Source organism: Schistocerca americana, chromosome 1 (assembly GCF_021461395.2).
Source record: "Schistocerca americana isolate TAMUIC-IGC-003095 chromosome 1, iqSchAmer2.1, whole genome shotgun sequence".
In the NCBI taxonomy this organism is placed as follows: Eukaryota; Metazoa; Arthropoda; class Insecta; order Orthoptera; family Acrididae; genus Schistocerca; species Schistocerca americana.
Genome location: NC_060119.1, coordinates 454,419,165 through 454,436,837, shown reverse-complemented (window position 1 = coordinate 454,436,837; position 17,673 = coordinate 454,419,165). Strand labels below are relative to the sequence as shown.

Below are 17,673 nucleotides of genomic sequence, written 5' to 3'. Positions count from 1 at the left end.
GTGACAAGCAAATGTCACTGAAAGCTGTCATTAGAATTATGTTGGTGTAGATTCGTTAATACGAATGTAGCAGTACATATTTTTTACATATTTTGAGTATGTAAGTTTTGATAATGGAGCAAACATTGCCATACGTTATTTTTCATGCAAGGTTTGTGCTATATAAATATGCGCGTTGACAGTTTGGATTTGAGATGCGATTCACCGCTGGCTGTAAGCGCGCGCGTGGGTGCTGAACGAGACACTAGTGACATCAGCTGTTTTCCTCTGGAAGTGAATCTAGCGCCAATACTTTATCTAGTTCAGCATTCTTCATGAATACATTTACACTGTCAAATTGGCCTGACGTTATATGTGACTATGTATCGTGTGTGTTACCACTCTGTCAATCGACTGTCGCATAACCAAGCACTATCTGTGCAGCTACATATGTTACAGTTCAGTGGACAACTATTGAAATTTAAAAAAAAAACTATGTTTCCTAGTTTATTTTTGTTTTGTCATAATTTTTTTGTATTTCGGCTTTAATAGGCCTGGCTTGAAAATTAACTTGGTTGTTCGAAGCCGTCCCCAGCATAATGACACGGAACTGCGACGGAATTAGAATAAGGAATGCATAGAATAGTTTGTGACAGTATTATGAGAAGGACATCGCTAGTCACCGTATAGTGGAAATGTTGAGTCGCAGGCAGGCACAACAGAAAGACTGCTATACAAGTAACATTCGGCCAAAAGACGTTCTTCTGAATTAGACAACACACACACACACACACACACACACACACACACACACACACACACACACACATTCACTCAAACACAACTCATACACACACGACCACTGTCTCTGGCTGGATTCAGCAGTTACAGACTGTGGTCATGTGATGGTTGAGGTGTTTGAGTGAATGTGTGAATGTGTGTAGTTGTTTCGTAACTTTGTTATTATTCCGCCTTAAGTTTTCCATAGAATAGTTTGTGGTATATTACCGATATAAGCATTCCGAAGGCGCTGCAGAGGAGGCAGTGAGCAGGTAGCTGGATGCCGAGAGCAGAGGTCGCCGTGACACCTCCATCCACGTGACGGCATAGCTGGTGCCGGGCCGCCTCTCCAGGAACTCGACCACCAGACTGCGCGCGTGTGGCGACCGCAGCGCAGGAAGGATATCTGCCGGTTGCACTGGACTGCGGTGGTCCCAGCCGTCCGAAAACACGTCCACAACGCCCCCTCCGGACACCTCGTTGTCTGCTGCAGCGCCAGCACTGGCGGGACACACCACTACCGAGGGCCGGTGACCGTCTCCAGAGTGCACGAGTATGCGGTTCGGCGTCGGACAGTCGCGTCTGTCACCAGTGAGCTCCCAGCCTGCGATCTTTACGTACAGGTAGTTATTGAGCGCGTCCTCCGGTTGTATGAGCCACGGGAGGTGTATGCACCGCGATGGCAGGACGTCGTTCGAGTCGCTCTGGACACCCTCCTCCACCTTCAGCTTAGGCAGTTCGGAAGTGGTGGGAGGTTTGACAGCCGCGCCGCCCAAGAGTATTTCGCCACTGGAGCCGCGAAGTACGACGTTTTCCTTGGACTGTCCACAGGCAGGTGTGCTGGCGTCGGAGCTGGAGATGAATTCGTACTCTCCGTCGAAGAAGAAGTCTTTGAAGTCCTGTGTGATGTTCATGAACGTTACGGTGAAGTTGACCTCTACGGTTGATGCGGTCAGTGTGTCGATCACGACCGGTTCGAGCACTGGAGAGCAAAAGCAGTCTCTCTGTATCTTTACGCCCGTCCAGGGGTACTCCGACAGGGAGAGCTCCGCCACCCCGACGCGCTTCCTCCTGGGAAATTTCTTGAGCGGCAGTTTGGGCGGGACGGCGCACGACCAGCGGTCGGTGTCGGCGTCGCGGCGCGTCTGGCACGGCCGGCCACCGAACCTGGCGCGCGCCAGCGTGAGGCGCACGCGCTCGCCCGGCGCCGCCTCGAAGCGCAGCACGCAGCTGAGGTTGTGCGCGCCGCCGCGGCCGTACAGGAAGACGCTGCCCGGCGACTGGAAGCGGCCGGCGCGCGGCGACAGCGGCGACGAGCGGAAGACGCGGTCGCAGGGGCCGGCCTCGGCGCCGGCGGCGGGCGCGCCCTCCAGCGACGTGTCGACGAACTCGTAGCGCAGCAGGAACGACAGCGGGAAGAGCGCGCTAGCCTGGAACGTGTCGAGCGTCAGCTCCGGGCCCGACGACACGTAGCTCTCAGGCAGCGCGCAGGGCCGCGTGTGGCGCGTGCTGTTGCTGAGCAGGCTGTGGTCGCAGAGGCGCGGCGCCTCCTCCTTGCAGAACTCGCCCAGCAGCTGCACCGCCCCCGCGCCGCCCCCGCCGCTGCTGTTGGTCACCGGGTCGAGCCGGCCGTCCCACAGGCGCACGCAGCCCGCCACCGCCGCCCCCGTGTCCCAGTCGGCGCGGTGGAACTTGAGGAACGACAGCCACACCGTCTCGTGGCGCCGGCCCTGGAAGTGGTAGCGGCACGTCGTGTTGGGCGGCAGCGAGTGCTGCGGGCTCTCCACCTCGCCCCACGGCGCGTCGAAGCTCGTCAGCAGGAACTCGCAGTGCCTTCGGTCGCGCACGTAGCTATGCGACCGGGCGTCCACAAACACCACCTGCGGAACAGGTCAAAATCAGCGATCTCCTACGCATGCACGAGGGCTATCCGAAAAGTAAGATCCGAGCGGTCGCGAAATGGGAACCACAATGAACATCCGCTGAAGCTTTGCATAACTGTGTTGGACATTGTCTCTACTATACCAGCCGATCGCTTCACGCCACTCTTTTCAGTTCTGAGCGCACAGTGATCACTTATAGATACCTACAAAATAGTCTCTCCCACCAGGTATCATTGCTGGCAGAGACTTCGCTTGATTTCATGCAGTTCATACAAGTATATTGCATGCAACTGAAAGAAAATTAGCCCTCGGTCACTATTTTTAACAAATTAAACTGGTTTCGACACTGCTAGGAGTGTCTGCCTCAGAATTTAAATGAAAGAATGGTCTATATTCTATAACATATGTATATAGACCATTATTTGATCTAAATCACAGAATGGTCTATATTCTATAACATATATATATATACACTCCTGGAAATGGAAAAAAGAACACATTGACACCGGTGTGTCAGACCCACCAAACTTGCTCCGGACACTGCGAGAGGACTGTACAAGCAATGATCACACGCACGGCACAGCGGACACAGCAGGATCCGCGGTGTTGGCCGTCGAATGGCGCTAGCTGCGCAGCATTTGTGCACCGCCGCCGTCAGTGTCAGCCAGTTTGCCGTGGCATACGGAGCTCCATCGCAGTGTTTAACACTGGTAGCATGCCGCGACAGCGTGGACGTGAACCGTATGTGCAGTTGACGGACTTTGAGCGAGGGCGTATAGTGGGCATGCGGGAGGCCGGGTGGACGTACCGCCGAATTGCTCAACACGTGGGGCGTGAGGTCTCCACAGTACATCGATGTTGTCGCCAGTGGTCGGCAGAAGGTGCACGTGCCCGTCGACCTGGGACCGGACCGCAGCGACGCACAGATGCACGCCAAGACCGTAGGATCCTACGCAGTGCCGTAGGGGACCGCACCGCCACTTCCCAGCAAATTAGGGACACTGTTGCTCCTGGGGTATCGGCGAGGACTATTCGCAACCGTCTCCATGAAGCTGGGCTACGGTCCCGCACACCGATAGGCCGTCTTCCGCTCACGCCCCAACATCGTGCAGCCCGCCTCCAGTGGTGTCGCGACAGGCGTGAATGGAGGGACGAATGGAGACATGTCGTCTTCAGCGATGAGAGTCGCTTCTGCCTTGGTGCCAATGATGGTCGTATGCGTGTTTGGCGCCGTGCAGGTGAGCGCCACAATCAGGACTGCATACGACCGAGACACACAGGGCCAACACCCGGCATCATGGTGTGGGGAGCGATCTCCTACACTGGCCGTACACCACTGGTGATCGTCGAGGGGACACTGAATAGTGCACGGTACATCCAAACCGTCATCGAACCCATCGTTCTACCATTCCTAGACCGGCAATGGAACTTGCTGTTCCAACAGGGCAATGCACGTCCGCATGTATCCCGTGCCACCCAACGTGCTCTAGAAGGTGTAAGTCAACTACCCTGGCCAGCAAGATCTCCGGATCTGTCCCCCATTGAGCATGTTTGGGACTGGATGAAGCGTCGTCTCACGCGGTCTGCACGTCCAGCACGAACGCTGGTCCAACTGAGGCGCCAGGTGGAAATGGCATGGCAAGCCGTTCCACAGGACTACATCCAGCATCTCTACGATCGTCTCCATGGGAGAATAGCAGCCTGCATTGCTGCGAAAGGTGGATATACACTGTACTAGTGCCGACATTGTGCATGCTCTGTTGCCTGTGTCTATGTGCCTGTGGTTCTGTCAGTGTGATCATGTGATGTATCTGACCCCAGGAATGTGTCAATAAAGTTTCCCCTTCCTGGGACAATGAATTCATGGTGTTCTTATTTCAATTTCCAGGAGTGTATATATATATATATATATATATATATATATATAGACCATTCTTTGATTTAAATTCTGAGGAAGACACTCCTAGCAGTGTCGAAACCAGGTTAAGTTATTAAAAATAGAGACCGAGGGCTAATTTTCTTTCAATTGTAACTATTCACGGTCTCAAAATGTGCAGCCATGTACAAGATTTTGATATTGTATGCATTTTCTTCTTCATTACAGGTCTCGGCCGCACCATGCAGGTGCAATGAGAACGTTGCTGCAGCGTTTACGATGTGAAGTGTTTCATCATCCACCATACATTCCGGAATTGGCTCGGTCAAATTTTCTTCTCTGCTCACATGAATCGTTGGCGCAGATAGCAAACTGCAGTCAGTGTAGGGAATTGGCAGAAAATACAAGCGGCTGCCTTCTTTAACGAGGTTATTGAAACTTTGGTACAATCCTACGACAAATGCCCCAGTCGGAGCGGCGATGTGTAAAGATATAGCTGGAAGATGTAGGTAACTGTCACAAATAAAACATGTTTGGTTGTGAAACTTCCTGGCAGATTAAAACTCGAGACCTTTGCCTTTCGCGGGCAAGTGCTCTACCATCTGAGCTACCGAAACACGACTCACGCCCGGTCCTCACAGCTCTACTTCTGCCAGTATCTCGTCTCCTACCCTCCAAACTTTACAGAAGCTCTCCTCCGAACCTTGCAGAGACGAGATACTGCCAGATGTAGAGCTGTGAGGACTGGGCGTGATTCGGGTTTCGGTAGCTCAGATGGTAGAGCACTTGCCCGCGAAAGGCCGAGGTCCCGAGTTCGAGTCTCGGTCGGGTACACAGTTTTAATCTGTCAGGATGTTTCATATCAGCCCACACTCCGCTGCAGAATAAAAATCTCATTCTGGAAACATCCCCCAGGCTGTGGCTAAGCCATGTCTCCGCAGTATCCATTCTTTCAGGAGTGCTAGTTCCGCAAGGTTCGCAGGAGAGCTTCTGTAAAGTTTGGAAGGTAGGAGACGAGATACTGGCAGAAGTAGAGCTGTGAGGACCGGGCGTGAGTCGTGTTTCGGTAGCTCGGATGGTAGATCACTTGCCCGCGAAAAGCAAAGGTCCCGAGTTCGAGTCTCGGTCGGGCACACAGTTTTAATCTGCCAGGATGTTTCATATCAGCGTACACTCCGCTGCAGAGTGAAAATCTCAGCCGGCCGAAGTGGCCGTGCGGTTAAAGGCGCTGCAGTCTGGAACCGCAAGACCGCTACGGTCGCAGGTTCGAATCCTGCCTCGGGCATGGATGTTTGTGATGTCCTTAGGTTAGTTAGGTTTAACTAGTTCTAAGTTCTAGGGGACTAATGACCTCAGCAGTTGAGTCCCATAGTGCTCAGAGCCATTTGAACCATTTGAAAATCTCATTTTGCATGTTTGGTTGTTTCTGTGGTTTCCATTTCGCGATCCATCGGATCTTACGCTCCGAATATCCTTCATGTGTAGTCAATCCTCTCAACATATTGTATGAGAAAAACTACACATACCATTCATTGGGAACTTGCCACTGTGAAAGGCTGCTCTTGTCGATTTGGCAGTGCTGTTGTAACTTTCTTGTAGCCTTGACAGTATGCAGTCACTCACTCAGTTTCGTAGCGAGTAATGTGACGGTTCTTTATTTTATTTTTTCTTTATTTCTTTTTTTTTGTTGCTGAATGCTGAAAACGTTTTTTATTCCCCCGTTGGCAGTGAGACGTACAATGAAACGCATTTTGCCGTAGCAATTTCATTTGAAAATAGCAAACCCCACAGCTGTCCCGTACTATAATACAAAATATAGTAAAGCTTATCTATCTTTCTGACAGTCTACAGTGGGCACAAAAATTGATTTCAGCATTCATAAATGACGTCATGGCTGAGGACGCACACTTGACTCTTATGTGATAGTTCTTCTTCACTTAGTAATACTGTTTAAGGGAAACTGTTATTGTTTACACTGAAGTACCGCCATTTGACTGTATAGATTGTTTTTCTATTGTATAATCATGATTTTGGCCTTTGCCCGTTTTCAAGTACCACAGTGTTAAGCTTGATCAGACTTCTGTTAAACGAATTCATCGTCGAAATATATTTAACATAATTATATAATAAAGATTTCACAGCATATAAATGAAAATATATTCACAAAGGGTCTGACAGATATAGAACTTATATTTCGACGATTACTTCGTTTATGGTAGTATGATGGTGCTTAACATTGTGGTTCTTGAAAACAGCAAAAGGCCGAAATCGTAATTGTGTAACAGCATAAAGATTCTATACAGTAAAATGTCAGAACATCCATTCAGACATTTTTGTTTGACTATGGTCCCAAGCTTCGTGTAGTGAAAATTATTGTTCCTGGTTTCCTAATAATTTCATGTTCCCTAAGAATCAAATATGTGTAACGAAGAGAACAGTGTAATGAAGAGTGGTAAGAGGAATTTCCTTTTGTGGCGAGAGGGTATATACCAGCTTGTCTAGTGTCAAATGACACTGTAACAGTTCGTGGCTAGTAATCTGAAAAGCCATTACGACGTTAACCACAGTGCACAGTGTTTCCGGTAACGGCTGTCCTTATGACTTACACTTCAAGAAGACAGCTGACGTCGCTGAAGGACAATATTGACCATCAGACTAACGTTAATGTTTGCGAAGAAACCACGTTTAGCAACCAAAGCTAGCTTCGCCTTTGCTTTTCATACTATGCAGACAGAGGAAGATTACACCAAGACGAAGTTTACGAAGAAGAATATTGCATAAACTGTTTTTTTACACATCTCTTACTGTGGCAAGTGCCGAATGCATTGTAGGTGTAGTTATTCTCATATAATTTGTTGAGAGGGCTGACAATACAAGAGGGCAATTCGGAAAGAAAAATCCGATCGATCGTGAAATGAGAAAATGTACGTGACGGTTGCACATACGTCAGATACTAGACATACAACAGAGAGGCAATTGAAAATACATACTTCTTCATAAAGAAAAGGATTTATTTGATAATGTAAACTACAGTTTCCAAATAATGTAGCTTCCTTTGAATTGATTCCATAGGTTTTCAGTTTCCGGAGTTACCATTAGTGCAAACATCTGCAATACACTGGGCACATTAGAGCTAATGTACGTGGAGCCCTTACATCAAATTGAAATTAAATGAATCAATAGTGTTTCACACTGAGTCCTTTGAAACTTTTAGCTCAGATGTTCGTCGTGACATGTTTACATAGCCAATAAAGCGTAAAAACCGGACAACAGCAATGCAAAAGCGTAGAAAATGTATGTAAAAAAAGTGACTTTCACAAACGTCCATAACCGATGATTACTTCATTCAACACCAGGCAAATCCACTTTTTCAATTCTTACACACAGATTATTCGTTTGGACGGAAACTATTTTATTTCCAGTTTTTCTTATTGTGCCTCTCGATGTCAACTTCATCACATCAATAACACAAAGATACAAGAAAAATGTTGCATCATTGTGGTTCCCCGAAGAATGCTATGTCCTGCACAGTAAGTGTTAACCCTATTCACGCTTCGCCCCCACCTGTGAAGTTACTGTTCCACATCTAGTACCCTCGGCACCGAACCCACGTCAGCCTCTAACCATTCATTTTTGAACTTAGCTACTAACTAGTAGTTGCCGAGTTATGAGATAATGCCCTTTCAGTATGGCTAATCGTCAATGGTATTACGGGGGTGGATGGGAATACAGACTTAGCAATCTATCTATTTTCAACTCTTTGCAGGGACTAAGATTGCCACTTTTTCCCACTCTAATTGTTTGTGGAGGTTTTGTTCTTTCATGAACACTAGGTGCGTTGTCTGCGTGGAAGAATCCACAAGCCACCAAGGGGTTTCCAAATGCTGTCAACGTTATAGAGGAAAGAACACTTTCCTCTCTTTTGCAAAATGTGATCCTCAGCTCTAATAAATCTGAATGAATTCGGACAGCTCTTAGTGAAAAACGCTTTATTCACGATTAGTTTCGATGGGAAGTGCGATATCAAATATACGTATAAATACATTGAAATTAAAACATCTTGGTAGTATATGTGAACACTGTTCAGGAGTCGGCATATTTATTTAATTAACCCTAAATTAGTGGGAAACGAAGCTTTCCTTCGATCACTCGGCTAAGGCCGTCCAATCCATAATCATGTAGCAGCTCTTACCTAGAATTTGAAACTGGACCTGTTAATCTCTCCTACCACGGTGTTTTTGTTAGAACGTAATTTTTCGTCGGCTTGGAAATATTACTTTCTACAAAACTAGTCCCCAATAAAACATTATTAACTGAACGCAACTTGTAGTTGAAATATAAATTACTTCGAACTCTCTAGACATTTGTGAACAGTTAGTTACATGAATGTCAATTATAATAAACCATATTTTCAATTTGTGTAATATCACAGTGTATGAACATATATGTATAGGAATTTTCTCAAGTTCGCTAAGTTAGAAAATTGTATCAGACTTTTTATCAGCCAATAAATCACCAGTAGGAATAACGAGTTCAGAAAGATGACTTGAAACAGTTCTCCTGTTCATTTTTTTCCATTGGTCTTATAAATCATGACAGGAGAAGCAATGACTATCATCTTCCAGCTGATTTCGTTCGTAATACGAGGGTTGTCCAGAAAGTAAGCTCCGTTCAGCCACGAAATGGACACCACAATGAAAACCCCATGAATCTTTGCACATATGTGTTGGGTGGTGTCTGTAGTATGACCGTCGACGCATCAAGACGCTCTTTTCAGTTGTGAGCGCACTGTGAGCGAGTAAAGGTGCCTAGAACAACGACGTCTCCCGCCAAGTAGGAGGGCCAGCTGAGAGGCTTCGCCTTAATGAATGCAGCCCACCTAACACAACTGCCACGCACTTCTTTCTTCATGGCATTTCTCAGCCGCACTCTGCAGGGGCAGTGAAGATGCTCCTGCAGCTTTTTCGATGAGAAGTATTCGATCACCCACAACACAGTCCAAATTGGCTCGTCCTGAGTATCATCTCTGTTCACATGACACACTGGATACGAAGACAATACTTGTGGCGCAGGCTACGCGCAATAGACAAGCGTAGAGAATTATCGGAAAGCATGGGCAGCGCCGTTTTATGACGATGGTGTTGGAAATTTGGTATAACACCCCGACAAATGTCTAAGTCGGAACGGCGACAATGTAGAGAAATATCTAGAAATTGTAGTTAACTCTTGAAAATAAAATGTTTTTGATTTTCACTGTGGTTTCCATTTAGCGTCCGATCGGAACATACTTTCTGGACAACCCTCGTAGCTTCACTTACGACAGAGCGAATTTCTGAAGTTACCACAGCAGACAACAATATCTGCAGGCAGTGAGATATGGCCAGTTACAGAGAGCTGGGAAATCCGATAGCCCTTATTAGGATCTCGCGCTGTTCGGTTTTGGTGATTGAAACTGGACCAGTCAGCAGCAAGTGGATCGACAACGACATAAAAAGTTACCACGAAGTTATGAGACGGCAGCACGAATGGCAATAAATACTGCCGCCGATATTGCCCAAAGCACACTTCAAAGTCACACTGTGACCAGGACTGAGCGGCCATGGTACCAACTATGGCAACTGTTACTGCATTCGCTTCGTACTTTTTGTCAATAGAGAGAAATAACCTTCTTCAGGTAGTTGAACAATAAAAGTGATGTGAAGCACGAGGTTCCTCGGCGTAATGAATGCTCAAGTAACAATTCCCCGTTTCCTCATAGGCACTAATGAAACTAGATATCGCTATGCATTGTAATTTAAACATTTGGTGCCCAGGTAAGACAACCCAGGAAACAAAAAAAGGAGTATTCAGAAAGATAAGAACCACTGCAGATAACTTACACCGTCTCGCAAACGAAGATGGATTTGTTGTGCCTTAGAAATGAGGGGGCGTTCAGATGACATAATGTCGGCAGTTATCTAGGACGTTGTCCACGGGTTTCCTCGAATTATAAAAGACGTACTGGTTCCTCTTTACTTGTGTACCGATAGCCACAGCTAATAGCAGTGAAACCTGGCGGGACTTGCCTCAACTTGCAGTTCGAAGCCCGGCAGGTAGCTGAGCGGCACGGGGTGGAAGGGGTTGTCGTAGGGCGAGGTGTGGAACTCGAGCAGCATGTTGGGCCCGCTGCTGACGATGTCGGGCACCGCGTCGCCGCCGCACAGCCTCACCAGCACCGGATCCGTCGTCGACGAGCCGTCGTAAATCGTCAGGTAGTCCTGCACCACGTTACACTGCTCCCAGACCCTGTAATGTACACCAGGGTTACCGTTAACGACTCAGGTGAGTTATAGAAGAAAGTGCGTATCGGGAGTGTCATTCATTGCTGCTGACCAGTTTGCTAAGACTGAAACACTCGTTCACAAGATGTGGGAAGTGTGTCACTGCAGCCGTCAGCCACGTGTTCATTTCTCGTGGGCCGATATGAAGAGACCCTGTACGTCTCCCACGTTGCCTCTAACCTCTGACGTACTGTGTAGAGCTCAACTGGATATTTTCAGGGCTTTCGTGCTCCTCTAGAACTGACGTATATGGCGCAATAATTCAGTATCGAAAAACTCGGAGCTGGTGGAGAGGGTCCCTAGAAGAACAAAATTTGTGAAAGAAATCCCTGTTCAATAATGCAACAGAACTATCGACCGCCGAAGTAATAGGAACAAAGGCCTGGCTCATTGTCGCCTCGTCTGCAGCATAAGTGAAATCGTCGAATGGCGGATCGATTCTGTTAATGGGCCTGAAACTATTCGTTACCTTAGACGAGGCTGGAAACGTACCGACTTCCACGACAACAGTGTGGAGCGTAGAAACCCTCGTTTACTCCAGAAGGCGTGACCCTGAAGAGCGCAGGCTTTTGCAACAAGTGGAAGATAACTAACTGATTATAAATAATGCGATATGGACTGACGAATGTTGCTTCATTGTGAAGGTGTTTTTACGTGCACAAGAGCCGTTATTGATCGGAACACAAGCAGCGTACGTGGCTTTTAGGCACGCTTTGGCATAAACCTGTGGGCTAGATTCGTGAGAGGATTGCTTTGGGGACCTTACCTATTGCCGCGCAAATTGAATGAGCCCTTTCGTCTTACGTATCTTTGCAATATATTTAGCCGTGCGGGATTAGCCGAGCGGTCTAGGGCGCTGCAGTCATGGAGTGTGCGGCTGGTCCCGGCGGAGGTTCGAGTCCTCCCTCGGGCATGGGTGTGTGTGTTTGTGTTTAGGATAATTTAGGTTAAGTAGTGTGTAAGCTTAGGGACTGATGACCTTAGCAGTTAAGCCCCAAAAGATTTCACACAGTATTGAACATTTTTTTGCAATATTTTGCCTGACGCATTAGAAAACATTCCACTTGTTGCTCAGTGGCAGCTATGGTTTCAGCGTGATGGTGCACCGCCATGCATCGGAATGAATGTGGGTAACTATTTCAATGAAGCGTTTCCATGGAAATGAACTGGTCGTGGAGGTCGAAATTTCTTGCCTCCATGTTTCACGGAATTTAATCCAGCACACTTTTATTTCCGTAGACACTTAAAGTAAGAAGTTCACAGTATTCTACCCATAGACGTGCATGATTTAATAGCTTGCTTGCATGTTACTTCAGCAACGGTGAATGAAGGTGTGTTGCGTACGATCGAGAAAAGTAAGGTGCACCGAGTGGCGAAGCGTTTACAGATACATGGTGGTCGCTTTGAACATATTCTCAAAAGTGAATTTTCCTTGTACATTTACGTTCAGGCTCTGTGAAGGTAAATATGGACGTCAAATGTACAAAATGGCATTATTGTGCGTATCATAATGTGCAATCTAGTGTAGCCTACCTATTGTGTTATTTTCACCTCATTGGATACAGACGACGTTATTGTATACATTAACATTTTCGGTTGGCTTTATTTGTGTCACGGACGAAATGAAGTTGTCGTTTACGTCTGTAAGAAGTTCGTGTTATGTCTTAATGTCCAAATAAAGGCAACAGTAACAGGGAAGATATACAAAAGTTACCGCACTGTGAAGATGTAAATTGGAAATATTCGAATGCATTTATTGAAAATGTTCGCGCGAAGACGATTCCACCATCAAGCAGTCATCGTTTCCGTCCTTCATGGGGTTGCCTTGACTCACTAAGCAACTGAATCAGCTCTGGCATAGCGCAGAGTTCATGCCACTGTTTTCGGCCACCCTGCGTGGAGTTACGGAGTTGCTAGCGCTCCGTTTTTTAAATCGCATTTGTATTAAAGCTACTGGGAAGACTAGGTTTTGCCAAATACACATTTCTCTTGAACTGGGATGAGAAATTGCATGCCGATCACCAAATGTGGCCTTTTTCTTGAACGTGTATATAAAACCCGTAGCATAGATACAATGAATCATCTCAAAAATTATACTTTAATGTAGAACGCCACACTGTATGTAAATCAACGAACTGCTGTGGGAGATGCAGTAAGAAAGGCACTGTGCATCGAGGAAAGACTAATCTAAACATATATAGAACCAACACTCCAAGTAATACCATTAACTCCACCTTATTTTTGTCGTAATATCCACTGTCACAAAATTCGTTGGACTTGAGCGTATGTAGAATGACACTGATAGCATCTCTTCCATTGGACCTGCCATGAACGGAAAAGGAGGGTTGTGTTGCAGGAGGAGTGAGGGTGATTCAGGTAAGATGTGGCACAATAGTACGGTGGGTGGCGATGTAAAACTATAGATGACAATTCTGCAGGAACGGTAGTGCGTTTTCTGGAACGGCAGCGAGCGTACCTGAGCACGCGCTGCGTGCGGTCGTACTCGGCGACCTGGTCCTTGATGTGCACCTTGTGCGAGTGGCGCTGGCTGACGGCGATGAGCGCGTGCCGGCCGCTGGGCACGGGCCGCTGCTCCACGCGGAAGTAGCAGGTGGCGTTGCGCGGGTACACGCCCGGGTAGTTGGGCGACTGCACGCGGCAGGCGCGCGCGTCGCAGCGCTCCAGCACGCGGTCGCAGTACGAGCCGGGCACCAGGTCGCCGCGCCACGCCGGCACGCCGCTACCGCTGCCACTGGCGCCGCCGCTGCCGCTGCTGTTGGAAGCTGCCGACAGGTTGCCGTAACGCACCCGCGCTTCCTCCTCGCGCAGCACCTTGTACGACAACTTAAAGTTGAAGTTGTAGCCGATTCCCTGCGAAAAATAAAACAACGCGTCTCACTCCAAGCAATAAGGCTGATGCTGTTTTATGAACCAGAAGCACCTAAACTAAAATAGATTTTTGGGCGATTTCAGAAGTTTCTATTTCCATGAGTATTGAATAGAGTTGCTATCTACCAGAAGTATGGTTCGATATTTTGATGCACTACGTAAATGACGTACTAAGTGGTAGGATTACCGGTAGCTTTTTTTTTTTGTTGGTTATTTTGCACATAATTAGAAACGCACGCCATTCACTGTTAGTCCAGCGTGTATTTTATATCCTTACAGATTGTAAATGGCAGTTTATTAATAATAGAAATTACTTGATCCACTAACTTCTAAGCTTTAATGTAAGCAAACAACGGCCGTCCGGAGTGGCCGTGCGGTTCTAGGCGCTACAGTCTGGAGCCGCATGACCGCTACGGTCGCAGGTTCGAATCCTGCCTCGGGCATGGGTGTGTGTGATGTCCTTAGGTTGGTTAGGTTTAAGTAGTTCTAAGTTATAGGGGACTGATGACCACAGTAGTTAAGTCCCATAGTGCTCAGAGCCATTTGAACCATTTTTTATTCGAATCCTGCCTCGGGCATGGACGTGTGTGATGTCCTTAGGTTAGTTAGGTTTAAGTTGTTCGAAGTTCTAGGGGACTGATGACCACAGCAGTTAAGTCCCTTAGTGCTCAGAGCCATTTGAACAATTTTTTAAGCAAACAAAGCAATTACTTTTATTGCAAATAGATCAAATGGTTCAAATGGCTCTGAGCACTAAGGGACTTAACATCTGTGGTCATCAGTCCCCTAGAACTCAGAACTACTTAAACGTAACAAACCTAAGGACATCACACACATCCATGCCCGAGGCAGGATTCGAACCTGCGACCGTAGCGGTCGCGCGGTTCCAAACTCAAGCGCCTAGAACCGCTCGGCCACTCTGGCCGGCTAATAGGAACATATTCCACTTAAATTCGGTGATGTACTGAAGAAATGTTTGATATATTTTCGTTTTTTATTTTGCCTTTTCTACTGCTCTATGCTAAAACTGCATTGTTTTCTTCATTTTTACAGCATCATTCCTCTGTTTCGCTTTACAGATGAACAATTTTTGAAACAAACCGTAATTAAATGTTGACAATTTAATTTTGTTATAAATACTGCTTACTTTAAAGGTTACGTGGATAACCTTGTGGAACAAAAATGTCCCGCAATTAACCAGTTCTTTGTATAAACCCATTAAGTTTCTTGAATGGTTCACACTTACTGGTTTTAGGGGAATCTAGAAAAAAGCTGATTGCACACGTGAAGAAAGCGACCGTTCTGAGGTAACACGACTCACTTAACCTACAGGTAAATGCACTTATGTCCTCAAGTGATCAAAGCTACTTGGAAAATTAGCGAAGTCAACGCTTAGTTACGACATTGTACTGTACGCTATTGTGGTCATACAACTATAGTGTTGAACGTCTTTCCACGACCTCAGATTTGATGACTTAAATAGTTTTCGATCTACTAGAAATGAGTACAGAATGCAAGGTTACAGATTATTACTAGGTAACAATGTTCCCGTCCTGGTCTCCCAAACTCAGTTCTGACGTCGCCAATGGAAATGCAGCCATAAAGATTACATCTTTGGAATCCAAAACAAGTCACCTGTTGTCGAAGACCTGTCAGTTCTGTTGTTGTGATTACAAACCGAGCAACGAAGGTATAGTCTTTGCGTTCCCAAACAAGCCCCCGGTTCTCGAAGACCTGCCAGTTTTGGCGTCTTCACAAGAAATGATGTCATACAAATTTAGTCTTTGATTCATCGTGGAGCAAAAAATAAGCAATGAGAGACTTAGAGAACAGAATGGTTAAACTGAATTATGTGTTCTGTGCATCTGGCATTCATTCGGTACAACGATTTGGCAGGTGTTGCTTCCTCTTTACAAATCTCTCACAAAAAATTCATGCACCACGTGAAGAATATCTTTACTTATCTACACTTGGTCTCTCAACGGGTCCTTGACGACAAATGTACTTATAGCCTTCACATTTTTTTTTGTCGGAATGGCGCCAAAAACGGAATACAATGCTAAAAACTGAGTCTGAATGTGCAACCAACCACAAAAGACAACAAAGTCTCTCATTACTAATTCCAGAAAAAAGACAATTTATAGCTGTTGTCTTCAAATTCTGAAAAAACGCGATGTGTATTTTCCCCGCTTGACAGCATATGAATCAAATACCAAATCAGAAACTCACACTTCCCTCTCTCGATTCTTTGTAAAATAATGTATTTTGGTTACTGTACCCGCAAATGGGGCCTCATTAATCCAGTAGTAATTACAGACAGACCAACGTAATAACTCTCTGGTCATGCATTCACGCACACACTCTATGCGGATATATTAACTAGACTGAGTCCTAAAACGTAATATCATTATGTCACGGCCTTATCTCAATACCCTCTGACATTTGATGGGGCATTATGGATATAATTTTGCTGTAGCTGAGAGCGTAGCTGTAGAACTGAAGCCCACATTTTATTGGGTCATACATCATTATGAGCCGTCTACTGTGAGAGGTACACGAGTTTCCTGGAAAAATACTAATGAAGTTTTCGGAAACTTTCTTCCGTAGTCATGTAATCTTTATTGTGAGTTTCCCGTACAGTCACGGTAATAGGTGGCTGCACTGATTAAAGGTTTGCTGTAAATCATACATGCTGTTTTTGATCAAATCATTCAGAAATTATCCTTCATTTACAGTTTTTGGGAGGACCACGATGATCGGCACATGGAGCACTTTCTGTAATTGACTACATAACAAATTTCCATAATGCGGCAAAACGTGCACCCGGTGCCGAGGGAATTAGAAAATGCTACACTACAGGACATAGATGAGTTTTTATGTTTGGGCGACCATTTAACTAATGACGGCCGAAGCAGAGAGGATACAAAATGCAGAGAGGCTATAGCAACGAAAGCATATCTGAGAAAGAAGAATTCGTTAGAAAGTAATATAAGTTGAAATGCCGGGAAGTCTTTTGAGAAGGTAGTCTTAATCGAAAGTGGAAAATAGACTATAAAAAGAACATACTAGACGAAAATAGAAGCTTTTGAAATGTGCTGCTACAGAAGAATGATCAAGATTAGTAGATTGAATAACTAATGAAGAGGCAATGGATCAAACTGGGAAAATAAGAAGTTTATGGGACGATTTAATCAAACGAACTTGATAGGACAAGCACATCGAGCTGTGGGACAAAGGAATGATCTATCTGAAAATGGAGGGAAGTGTAAGGGTAGAAACTGTAAACAAAGGTACAGATACAGTAAGCAGGATCAAAAGGATGTGGGTTGCAGGTAGTTATTGGGAGACCCATGATCTAGGGGTAGCGTCTTTGAATCATAATCAAAACGTCTTCGGTCCCGGGTTCGATCCCCGCCACTGCCTAAATTTTGATAAATAATCAGCATTGGTGGCCAAAGACATCCGGCATAAGAAGTCAGCCTCATTCTGCCAACGGCCTTGTCAAAGAGGGCGGAGGAGCGGATAGAGGTTCAGGGCACTCTCTTGTCCTAGGGGTGGGAAATTTCCCCTAAAGGCGGAAGAATCAGCAATGATCAACGACATGAGGATGCAGAAGGCAATGGAAACCACTGCATTAAAGACACGTAACGTGTATCCACAGGACATGTGGCCTGTAATTGAAAAAGTGTCATGATGATCTCTCCATAGGCAAAAGATTCCGGAATAGTCCCCCATTGGGATCTCCGGGAGGGGACTGCCAAGGAGGAGGTTACCATGAGAAAAAGATTGAATAATCAACGAAAGGACAACGTTCTACGAGTCGGGGCGTGGAATGTCAGAAGCTTGAACGTGGTAGGAAAACTAGAAAATCTGAAAAGGGAAATGCAAAGGCTCAATCTAGATATAGTAGGGGTCAATGAAGTGAAGTGGAAGGAAGACAAGGATT

At 46.1% G+C, this 17,673-nt stretch overlaps 1 protein-coding gene across 1 annotated transcript in view; it reads right to left on the bottom strand.

Moving 5' to 3' along the window:
- The window catches only part of LOC124561379, a 105,842-nt gene that overhangs the window by 16,710 nt on the left and 71,459 nt on the right, over positions 1–17,673 (bottom strand). The window contains exons 6-9 of the mRNA XM_047130936.1: positions 13,630–13,709; positions 13,315–13,578; positions 10,584–10,803; positions 988–2,639 (exon numbers count right to left, since the gene is read on the bottom strand). Coding sequence (XP_046986892.1) covers positions 988–2,639; positions 10,584–10,803; positions 13,315–13,578; positions 13,630–13,709 — 2,216 coding nt within the window. The remainder of the gene's footprint in view (positions 1–987; positions 2,640–10,583; positions 10,804–13,314; positions 13,579–13,629; positions 13,710–17,673) is intronic.